This window comes from Neomonachus schauinslandi, chromosome 3 (assembly GCF_002201575.2).
Source record: "Neomonachus schauinslandi chromosome 3, ASM220157v2, whole genome shotgun sequence".
In the NCBI taxonomy this organism is placed as follows: Eukaryota; Metazoa; Chordata; class Mammalia; order Carnivora; family Phocidae; genus Neomonachus; species Neomonachus schauinslandi.
This window is the reverse complement of record NC_058405.1, coordinates 168,230,587-168,242,969: the sequence shown is the minus strand read 5'-3', so window position 1 is coordinate 168,242,969 and position 12,383 is coordinate 168,230,587. Positions and strand designations below refer to the sequence as shown.

Sequence of the window (12,383 nt, the reverse complement as noted above, 5' to 3'; positions counted from 1 at the left end):
TTTCTTTCTTTCTTTCTTTCTTTCTTTCTTTCTTTCTTTCTTTCTTTCTTTCCTTCCTTCCTTCCTTCTTTCTTTCTCTTTCTTTCTTTCTTTCTTTCTTTCTTTTTCTTTCTTTCTTCTTTCTCTTTCTTTCTTCCTTCCTTTCTTTCTTTTTTTCTCTTTCTTTCTTTCTTTCTTTCTTTCTTTCTTTCTTTCTTTCTTCCTTCCTTCCTTCCTTCCTTCTTTCCTTTCTTCTTTCTTTCTTTCTTTCTTTCTTTTTCTTTCTTCTTTCTTTCTCTTTCTTTCTTTCTTTCTTTCTTTCTTTCTTTCTTTCTTTCTTTCTTTCTTTCTTTTCTTTCTTTCTTTCCTAGAGTGTGTGGGAGCAGGGTGGGGAGGGGCACAGGAAGTGAGAGAATCTTAAACAGGCTCCACACTCAGCACAAAGCCTGATGCGGGGCTCCCTGAGATCATGACCTGAGCTGAAATCAATAGTCCAACACTTAACTGACTGAGAAGCCCAGGTGTCCCTATAGTAGCTTAATTTTAATAGCACAAAATGGAAAACAGTCTAAATGTGTAGCAATAGGTGAATGGTTTAAAAAATGTTGTATATCCATACAATGGAATATATTTAGTAATAAAAATGAATGAATATTGGGGTGCCTGGGTGACTCAGTTATTAAGCATCTGCCTTTGGCTCAGGTCATGATTCCAGGGTCCTGGGATTGAGCCCTGCATCGGGATCCCTGCTCCACGGGAAGCCTGCTTCTCCCTCTCACACTCCCCTTCCTTGTGTTCCTTCTCTGGCTGTCTCTCTCTGTCAAATAAATAAGTAAAATCCTAAAAAAAAAAAAAAAAAAAAAAAAAAAAAAATTTATACAAACAGCAACACAGATACATCTCAAAATAATTGTTCAGAGTGAAAGAAACTATATAAAGAGAGTATACATACTGTATGTTTTATATAAAAAGAGAGTACATCTGTATGTTTCTATTTATATAAAATTTTAAGTGCAAAGTAATGTATATTGAGTAGCAACATATCAATGGTTGTCTGAGAGGGATGGGGCAGGAGGAGGGATTACCTAAGGTCATAAGAACTCTTTTGGAATTAATGGATACATTCATTACTCTAACTGTGTATATGGCTCATGATTGCATGCATATGTCAAAACATCTAATTGTACACTTTACGTATGAGCAATATATTATATATCATGTATACCTCAATAAAACTGCTAAACACACACACACACACACACATAGTTTCTCTCAAACTATGTTGGAAGAGATTATTCAATTAAGCAGTTACCAAGTAAAAAGACTGGTTAGTAGGTCTAACTCTGCCTTGAGAAAAAATTTTCCGCAGTTTAGCATAGGGGCCTCCTTAAGGCTGCAGGATATAAGAGGAAGAATATATGAATTGGATGATTTTGTTTCACTATTTTAAAACTAGTCAGCATCATGAATGTGGCAATTCCTTTCTCAAGCCTATGTTAGAGAAGGTAACTTTCACAGATATGTCCCCTGCATATATTACACTCATATATTCAATGCCGTACCAACCCATCACACAAATGCTCTTGTCACGACAACTTACATCCCATAATAATTAAACTTGGTAACTAATGGGAAGATGAAGATGTTTCTGATGTTTTTTTTTTATCTTCTTAGAAATTCTCAATATTTTATGAAAACCATATACGGTTGTGTTTCAGATGACTCAAATCACTTTTCAGATACTCAGAATAACATTTGAAGTCTTCATAGGCCCTTCTTATTCAACATCTAGTATCCTTTTACTAAAATCATGTTATTCCATATAAATAATAATATTCTGAATAACTGTTACTCAATATAAAGGGAAACAGAGATGGTGAACTTAAGTGGCAATTTTAAAACAGTCCCAAAACTCTTTGGCAACCCTCTCATCAACAGATTATATAGAGACAAGGCTAAAGATCATTGTTATCACTTTCATCTCTATACCTCCTCATCAGTGACCACTACAATTTGTTTCATATATTTGCCAATTTATATGTGCCCATTTGACTATCAAGGCAAGCAGAGGCCTGTAAAAAACTTGTATTTTATTTCCATTTCTCTCCCCCCCCCTTACCTTCCAGATATTCTTTTTTTTTTCTCTTTCTAAATTTTGTTTTGTTTTGTTTTAAGACAAGTATTATTTGTTCTCTTTCTTCATGAAGCTCTCATATGGATTTGAAGTTAGAATTTTTGGTGGCTCAGTGGAGCAAAGAGTTGGATTGAGAAAGGCATGGTTTGCTCCTTGCCTTAGTGGAAAAGTTAATTTTTTATCACCCTTCCTCCCTAGAATTTTGATGTAGACAATTGACATCTGTTCATTCTTATGAAAAACGTGGTGGTTCTACACACGCAGCAATGGGGCTCTGCAATAGGGAAGAAGTTGACGGTAGTGTGGACCACCATGACTGTGCAGGCAGACAAAGTTATCTGCCACAAACCTCCTTCAAACCAACTTCTTCAGAAATAGCATCGGGCGCCTGGGTGGCTCAGATGGTTAGGCGTCTGCCTTCGGCTCAGGTCATGATCCCAGTGTCCTGGGATCGAGTCCCACATCGGGCTCCTGACTCAGCGGGGAGTCTGCTTCTCCCTCTCCCTCTGCCTCTCCCACTGCTCATGCGCTCTCTCTCTCTCTGTATCTCTGTCTCAAATGAATAAATAAAATCTTAAAAAAAAAAAAAGAAATGGCATCACTTGGGAAGATTCACGTTAAAATGGTTAAGTGTTTGTTTTTTAGTGGTTAAGTTTTAACACATCCTTCTTTTTTTATTTCACTCTTGTATTTGTGTTTTCTCTTCCAGCTGCTGAAGGAATGGTGTGCAACCACCTGTGTTCAAGCAATGGCTGTTGGGGACCGGGCCCCGAACAGTGCTTGTCCTGCCGTCGCTTCAGCAGAGGAAGGAGCTGCATCGAGTCTTGCAACCTCTATGATGGGTAAGGCATCTTACAACATCACCTTTACCTCATAAGCTTTGAGGCGCTGATTGCTTCAGATTTTTAAATGATAAAAAAAAAAATGGTAAAATTGCAGAATGTGTGTGCCGGCCAGGGTTTTTAAGGGAAGCCCTTGTTGCATAAAGGAGACAACAGCGCATAGAAGAATTGTTTTAAGGGGAAATAATTTTATTGGAAATAAGGCAAGTCCAAATATATGTTGACTATTACACAAACTTAAAAAAACATACTGAAATAGATCATTCTTAATAAACTGTAGCCGTTTATACTGAAGCAAAATTGAAAAATATATTCTTATTTTCATGATGAAGGAGATTGTTACAAGTAATCTTTCCTCTCAAATGTCCCAATAATATTTTTTCACATACTTTCCCATTAATTTTCATCTAGAATTACTGCATAACTGGGGCACCTGGGTGGCTCAGTCGTCAAGCGTCAGCCTTCGGCTCAGGTCATGATCCCAGGGTCCTGGGATCGAGCCCCGCATCGGGCTCCCTGCTCGGCGGGCAGCCTGCTTCTCCCTCTTCCGCTCCCCCTGCTTGTGTTCCCTCTCTCGCTATGTCTGTCTCTGTCAAGTAAATAAAATCTTAAAAAAAAAAAAAGAATTACTGCCTAACTTTTGAATTTTTTTCCATCCAAGTTATGTGTCTTTTTGATTGTGTATTAGCAACAAACGATACACATTTCTATGTCTCTGACAACTGCTTAGCCCTATAGGAAAATTGCCTTTGTAGTTTCTAGTTGAAGGGGTTTTTGATAGTGTTCTGCCACTTTCTAAAGATAACCTAAGCAGTATTTTAAATCAAGAATTTTAAATTCCTATTGGTACTATAATAATCACATTGCCAACAATAAAACCTAGTATATATCTTGTTGCATGGCATTTCATATACTCATAAAATCAGTTTATCATAACATACCATTTCATGCATCACAGTTGTCCTTCATTAGTGTGATAATACATTTTTTAGTACTGTTCCTGAGTCAAATTTTCTTATATTTCTCACTGAAAGGATTTTCAACAGTTCTGTAAAAGTGTAGTTTTGAAGTTCTTTATTGCGTTTCTTCTTTTACCTCATGAACTATCCCATTTTATTTTTTTATAGGTTCGATTCTTTATTGTTTTAAAATTCTACATGTCTTTTATGATACAATATTTTGTTATTTAAATAACCTCTAAGTGACTAATATATAGTGAATATACTTGTTTTGAAATCAAACCATGAATTCCAGTTTCATCAATATGATTATAGAATTGTCCCATTTTAAACAACTGTTTTCATGATCTGAGATAACATTGTACTTTTGCATTTTATATCAGGAAGTTAGAAATCTAAGGATCATAATAATATTAACACGTCTCTTTTTTGAAAGATGACCAAAACCAATTCCCTTCATGAAATTTAGAAAAAAAATAAAATTAGAAGTTTAAGTGTGAAACAGTTTAAAATAAGAATTTAATTGTTTTTCAGGAAAATTCCAGCTTATAATTTTGTAAGGTACAATCAGCTCATAAATTTGATAATGGATAGCAAATTATGTGTTGCTTTTCTCATTAAATTGTAGTCGTGTTTATTCTCATTATTATAAATGAATGATATGTTCTGTACATATAAAATACTTCAGATCAAAATATGGTTATTTGTTGTAAAGCCATTGATGCCATTAACATGTAACTAATAGACTTTAATTCCATTTAGTGAATGTTATAAGTTTATTGAATATATATATATGGAGTTTTAAAGAGGGACTGGGCTCTAGAAATCATCTTCTCTAAGAGCAATATCTTATAAAGAGTGAAAACTAGTAGAATTAAGTGTTGGCCAGTGTCATTCCACTGTAGAAGAATCAAGCCAACACTAGAACTCAGGGCATCTGTCTCCATTCTGCTACTTTTCCAGATGCCATTATTTTTCCTTAGTATTTTTAACCTTGTCAGAAATGTGAAGTGGACAAATATGTGGATGCATATACCATCCTCTTTCACATCTGCAAAATAATACATGAGAAATACATGTTTCCTAAATAAACAACACTGATTACCAGACTGTTTTTGGAAAGTTTAACATTTTCCAAGTCATTAAATCAAATGTATTCAAGAAATACAAAGTTTTTAATGTATTTTACAATAGCAGTAGGGCTCTGGGAAATCATATATAAGGGTTGGTTTGAAAGATAATGAATGAAAGTACCTTGTAAAAGTCTGATGTAATTTTAGCCTATGCAATGATAGATTTTCCCATCTCCAATCTTGTGGTACTGACTAATTTCTTCCAACATTGCCTGGAAGTTAAAACAGCCTTTGAGGAATAATGAATTCAAATCCTAACTTCATCACTTACTCATTTTCAATCTTGGATAAATAACCTAATTGTTCTAAACTTAGTTTTCTTATATGGAAAACGGGGATAATAATGGTGTCAATTTCATAGGATAATTATGGTCATTAAATGAGAAAATGCATAATAAAGTCTTGTTAGAATTTTTACTACTAAGATGATTATTATTTTCTTTTTGTGTCTATAAATCTAAGCTGATTAGATGGTTAGGTAGAACAGTCACCTTAAAAATGTTGAAAACAAATACAAATAAGACATTTACCAAAATCAGGTCACATATATTTATATAACTTTTATATGAGAAGAAATCCTCAAAAGAGAACTTTTTGAAGGGGAAAAGAAAATCAGTTATTTCCTGGATGTTAGCATTCAAATCCAGGTCATAGAAGCCACTGTATTTCAGCAACTCTTAACTACAGTGAACAAGCATTGAGAATGAAAGAGAAAACTCATTGCAACCCAATCTTAAAACTGTCTTATTTGGCAACATGGTCAAACACTTTTGAAACATTAAGAACAAATGGGAACATCAGAAAGAGTGCCAGTCTAAGCTCTTTGTAAGCATTTATATTTAATAATCACAACCTTTCATTGAAACACAGTTTTTCCCTTTTACAAAGGATATTTACAAAATGAAGTCTAGAGATGTTAAGGGATTTAAGGCCTAGAAGTATTAGTGTTGGTGTTGGGAACAACCCACCAAATCTGGGAAGGACTTGACTCTAAAGCATTTGCTCTGGATCACAGGATTGGCTAAGGTAACACACACAGCAAGACTGTGAGAAATATAGAGTAGTAAAAAAGTGACAAAAAGCTCAGTATGCAAAACTCAGCTCAAAAGACAGTGATTTGTTAGGTCAGATTCAAGTGAAAGGGGAACTCTGGCAAAGTCATATTATAATCAATAGGAAATGGGGAAGAAAAAGCAATGATGGAGACAGTGACAATGAAGAGCAGAAGTAATAAAAATTAAAAGAAGGATCAGTTCTGAGGGCAAAAAGGAAGAGAGCCCAAAGCCATACAAATGGAAGTCTATCTATAGAGGAAAAGGCAGCTAGGTTGTATCTCCATGACTTTTTATGACATATTCACTTTATTCTTCAACTCTGTGTATGGGGAAGGGGTTTTCAAGAAGAGAAAGAAAAGCATGACCAATGTTTTAGTACCACAAAAATTATGACCTTCATTCAGTAACATAACCCTTTAGCAACCCAAAAAACTGTACCCAAAAAAAAAAAAAAAAAAAAGGAATTTGCTGATGGTTGCAGGTTTTGCTGTTAACTGTTTTATAATTTCATTATACAGATGATACTTTTGATTCTCTTCACAATTAACCTACTGTCCTCTTTTCCCCCATACTAGGTCATTTTGACTTTTTTATTCGAAGATTTCCTCTGTCAAGCACTGTATATAATTCATGTTAATAAAACATACAAAAGAAAATCTGTTTCTATGTAACTGAGTTTTTAAATTCAAGAAAATCTGTAAGAAGATTAATCCCTAGCAAGCCAACACCTCACTTTAAAAATGCAAAATCCATGTAATTAAATATGTGCATTGATACATAACTAAACCACCAATTTATGCTATTTATTTTGAAAACCCAGGCTTAATTATCTTGCCTTAAAGTATGTGTAGTTTTAATTTAACCAACAGAAAAATAGCCCACCTTTTGGATTTCTATCATTTATTAAGGCTTTATAGTAACCAAATGGGATAGTTCACTATGAAAATAAGTGAACACTTCATTCTAGGGAAAAATAAATTTAAATTTATCACCTAACTAATCCATAATTGCCATATTTGCAGTGCTTTTAGTTTGAAAGAGCTCATGATATACAGACACAAAATAATACAGAAGCTGTAAATATTTAGTCAAGTTTTGTTAATGACTTACAACTGGCATTCTAAATTGTCTTTACCCAGTGCCTCATCCTCTCATACATTAGTGGGAATGGGGTATTTAAACATATTGTACATGAATGATACCCAATTATTGAAATGAAAATTTTACAGTAGATATTGTTTAGAAAACTTACTATTGATAACATTTAACATTCAAATCAAATGTAAGGTTGTGGGAAGGGATAACCATCATCCTAGATTTTAATTAGAAAGTTTTAGAATGTTACCATTTAACTATTTTTTATTTTATACCATATAGAATTACTTCAAAAAGGTCTTAAGCTGAAAAAGATGTGATATTAGATCAATAATCTAAGAATATAAAATCTGCCATAAAAAGATACTTTCTCTAATTCTCCAAGGCAGCTATTTTAAAAGAAGAAAAGAAATCAAAGCATTTTTTGAAGTTTCACCAAAAATAAATTGAAGAGTCTTGGGATTTGAAGGACAGGGATGAGGAATATCATGTAACTTAGCAACAAGAAAAATACAATAGTTCTTTCAGAGTTTAAAAAGAGCCAAGAGTAAAATTTTATATAGACACAAACAGGCACAGCTTTACTTAAAAAAAGGTAAAAATGATTCTGTTGTGTCATCAGAAGAGTCATACTTTTTTTTTTTTTTTTTTGAGACTGCTAGAATATCTCTCACAAGAGAGAGGTTTCCTGAATGAGTCTATCATTGAACCCAATGGAGGGCAAGGAGAGCCATCTGGCTGCAGTTTATCTCTCCTCCTAATGGAGAACTTATTCCATAATGTACAGCGAAATGATTCCAATGCTCCTGGCACATAAAGAAACAGACTCTAGAAGTTACTCTGCCAATAGGACTTTTAGCAGATGTTGCTTCATTTGTTAAGTTGACAGCTCGTTTGCTTATATCACCTCATGCAGCTGATGTTTTCACAGTGAATTTCGAGAGTTTGAGAATGGCTCCATCTGTGTGGAGTGTGACCCCCAGTGTGAGAAGATGGAAGACGGCATCCTCACCTGCCATGGACCGGTAAGCTTGCAGGCATCTGTGGTTGTGTTGGCTTATTTGGCTCATGTGTGAATGTTTGTTATGTCATTCCTTTATCACTTATCCATCCATTCAACAGGTGTTTGTGGCATGCTAGGGGGAATCATGTTTGATATTCCTCCCTCAAGAGGCTTACAGTTTAGTAGTAGAGATGAAATATTTACAAATCCAATTTTTTAAATATTTATATCCCAGATAATATATTTAAAAAGTGGATATGGATATGCCCTTGAAAATTGCAGTGTTGAAAAGAAAAGAGAATATGTAAGTAATTAGATTGAACCAAAATAAGTAATAAAATATGAATATGTATCAATTGTTACAGGAACACAAATGAGAGATAAATTAATCTGTCTCCGGGATGGAAAGTAGGGCATTAAGGGGATCCATAGAGAAGTGATGTTTGAGCTATGCTTTGAAGAAGAATCTAGAAAAAAGAAACATGCAAAGATATGCAAAAGTAAATTTTCATGGTGTGTTTGAGGTAAACTATAATACATTCATATCTCTGTCTAATTATTTAACTATTATGGCATTGTGAAGGACATTGTGAAAGACAGAAGGGAGAGGCGAACACTTATAAACTAAAATCTAAAACAGTGTGATAAATACTATGGCAGAGAGAAAAACAGAGCTATGAGAATGGAAGAGGGGCTATGGGATCAGGAAAGTCTTGATGGATAAATTGGCATTTACATGTTAGAAGTTAGCCTTATAAAGAAAATGGTAATTATTTTTTAGTCCTCCCTTTGGTTCCCATCATTCAGGCTTTTTCCAATGATGTCAATAATGACTTTGTCATTCCAAAGTGTCATATTCATCCTTCTTTAGACAAACTTCCAGTTTTTTGTGTGTATTGAGTCATTTCTCAGTAGATTATTTGGAGACCAACATTTGGGTGTAGCCAAGAGCTCAACATTGCTCTATAAGAGTTTATATGCAATTTAGATAGTACTAATTTTCTACCAGAGTGTTTATTCAGCATGTAATTAGCTTAGAAAAAAGAGTATCATTGAGCCTCCAAACTTCCATTAGGCCCCAATGAGCTGTTCTGGAACTTCATCTAAAGAAGGATGTGGAAAACCTGGACAGTTCAGAGGACTACCACAAGTATGATTAAGCTTGGAAAATCAGACCTCTGAGAAAAAGGAGTGGTGTGATTTGGCCTGAAGAACCAAAGTCTAAAAGACAATTTAATATGTAAATGATCTTCAAGTAAGTATGCAAAGGGCATATTTGGCTATTTTCTGTCCCCACTAAGGAATTAATGGAAAATACAACTAATATGCAGTGTGAGAAATGTGGATGCTGGAAGGAATGACATGAAACACAGGGAAGTAAAATTATGAAATGGGTTGTGTTAAAACGAGTCAAGCTATCTATATAAGACGTCTTTAAACACTAACATATTTAGGTACCAAAAGTCAAAGAACAGAAAACAATATATCTTTCAGAGAGACTGAGACTTTGAAAATGTGCAATTACAATAACAAGGCAGACTGCAAAACCAGTCCTGTGTTTTTTCCATTCCTCATTCTGTCTCCTATGATATAAATGATGCTGGCAAATAATTTATTAATTTATTTTATTTTGTATATTTTCACAGTGTGTTTGTTCATTCTTTTGTTACTCAAAAGATTGAGACAGTTTATAAATTACACATTAAAAACCCTAATTGTTAATGTTTTTTTTAATTTTCAAAATTATTTGCTAACTAAGAAAGAGTGAAAAAACAGATTTTTAATGAATACATTTTGATTTTTTAATGACAGCATTGTTGGACCAACAATCTGCTTAGAATTACCACCCAGTGTTAATATTGTCAATTAATATGTCTAGAGATTAGGAAAGGCAGTAAGTCAAAAGTAAGAAAGGTTTAGTAAACTCGAATCACTCATTTGTGGAAGATCAGAACACGAATCAAGAAAACCTATTTGATCACTTGATCAGTAAACCTTGAAATACTAAGCAGGTACGAATACAATTTTAGGTTATGGTGTCTGAGAAACTGGCAGGACCGAGCTCAAACAGTAGCCCAAACTGCTTTCACTAGGAGGTTGCTTGCTTTCAGCTTTTACAATTTATATTAGGTTTTTGACTGTATCTGGGTTCACATATTGATTATCACAACTAGAGATAGAAGTGCTTTTGTGTGCCATATAACAGGCATCTATCATTTGAGATACCCAAGAAGTTCTGGAAACTTCTCTGTGAGGCTGACATTGTGATGAGACAGAGGAAAAGTCATAAAGCTGGTTGGAGGGGCACCTGGGTGGCTCAGTTTGTTAAGCATCTGCCTTTGGCTCAGGTCATGATCCCGGAGTCCCAGGATCAAGCCCTGCATCAGGCTCCCTGCTCAGCAGAGAGTCTACTTCTCCCTCCGCCCTTCACCCCGCTTGTGCTCTCTCTCTCACTCTGTCTCAAATAAATAAATAAAATCTTTAAAAAAAGCTTTTTTAAAAAGCTGGTTGGAATTCCCACACCTGGTCTTATGATTTATTCTATTGGAATCACACTTTCCTAAGCTGTCCATATTTCCCTAATAATAACTGATACACATGTATATTTGTCAAACACTGTTACATCTGAAGCATACTATCACTTTTCCATTTAAAATATAAAGAAACTAAACCTATAATAATTAGAAAGTTACACTAAAAAGTCAACAATCTATGCAATGTGGAGCTGGGACTCAACTATAGAAGTGACTCCAGATTTTACACTCTATTCATTTCACTTCCCCCATCCCCCACCCCCATAGGCAACAATTCTGTAAATAATAAGAATGACATGTTTTCTGGGAATATAACAGCTACATGTAAAATGGGATGGTATTATACTATTTAATTGTGACATAAATCCAGGATAATCTTGAGAGGGCTAGCTTTGAAATAAAGTAAGCCCCTGATTTTATATCCTTATATGTCTGTGTGTGGTTTTATTTTATTTTATTTTATTTTATTTTATTTTTATTTTACAACTTTATCCTTTCTGCCTTACTTTCTCTACTCCTATGTGTTCCTTCAAGAAATATAAGGAAGGGCATGTGAGAAGAAAGAGAAGTAAGGGAAATCAGACAGAGTTTTAGAAGATCAAAATATAAGCCAAAGAGGCAGCATACAAAAGAAGAGTTTGAGGAAGAGAATGATAAAAGCTGAAATAGTTGTTAAAGTCAAGTTAATAAAGGTTATGCTGCCATAACAAATAACCCCCATATTACAGTAGCTTATAGGAACATGTTTAAATCTTTTTCATGTAAAGTGCATTGCAAATCAGCCCTCCTCCCTGTGATGGTCTAGTGTTCTGAGATGCTTTACACTTACGGCATCCCCACATCGGCATAGGATCCCTGCATCATGGCAGCAGGGAAAGAGAAGGCTGGAGAGGTTAGCCCTGGCAGTCTCATAAATTGCTTCTACTTAATTTCATTGTCTAAAACAAGACATACCTCACTTCTGGTGGGAGGAGAATTTCAGTCTGCCATGTGGCTAGAAGTGGAAGAGAACCGGATGCTGGTGAATAGTGGCATTGTCACTCACAGTAGTTACCATAGAAAATCATCAATTGTCACTGAGGAAAAAAAATGTAATATTTCTATCAAGATTTAGCTTATCCTTTAGCTTTCTGGGTTCACAATTGAGTCCAAGGGTAGCTTAAAATCAGAGATAAGGAACAATATTGCTTTCACCTCTGTTTTTTATCATTACATTTATCAGTTCATTCACTGAACTTTGGTTCTTAAAAGCTTTGGGAATATAATGATAGAAAAGTAAGCATTAGACACACATATTTCTTTAAATCTCTTTATTATGGAAATGAGTTGGAGAATCAGTACATTTCATTTCTTTTGAGATTTGTTAGGACATTTTTTAGTTATATCAGCTTAGAACATTAGGTTTTGTATCATGATAATACAATCAAATAAGTAAGAGATGCTTAAAAACAAGGAAACATACAAAAATTTTTTTTGAAGTATACTTAAACATTAAATATGATTTTAATTTTAGTTTCATAATATTTTGTGTCTTCTGATTTTACCTCGATATTATTTTACATCAAAATTTTATAGAAAAATAATTCCTAATTTCTAATTTTAACTATTACTGCCTGATTTACTCATAGTTAGATTTTATTCTTATGTTC

The 12,383-nt window shown here is 34.2% G+C and overlaps 1 protein-coding gene across 1 annotated transcript in view; it reads left to right on the top strand.

The window, feature by feature from the left end:
* Nucleotides 1–12,383, top strand: part of ERBB4 (erb-b2 receptor tyrosine kinase 4) — a 674,126-nt gene that overhangs the window by 419,380 nt on the left and 242,363 nt on the right. Inside the window, exons 13-14 of the mRNA XM_021702992.1 lie at nt 2,823–2,955; nt 8,129–8,222. Of these exons, the coding sequence (XP_021558667.1) occupies nt 2,823–2,955; nt 8,129–8,222 (227 nt within the window). The remainder of the gene's footprint in view (nt 1–2,822; nt 2,956–8,128; nt 8,223–12,383) is intronic.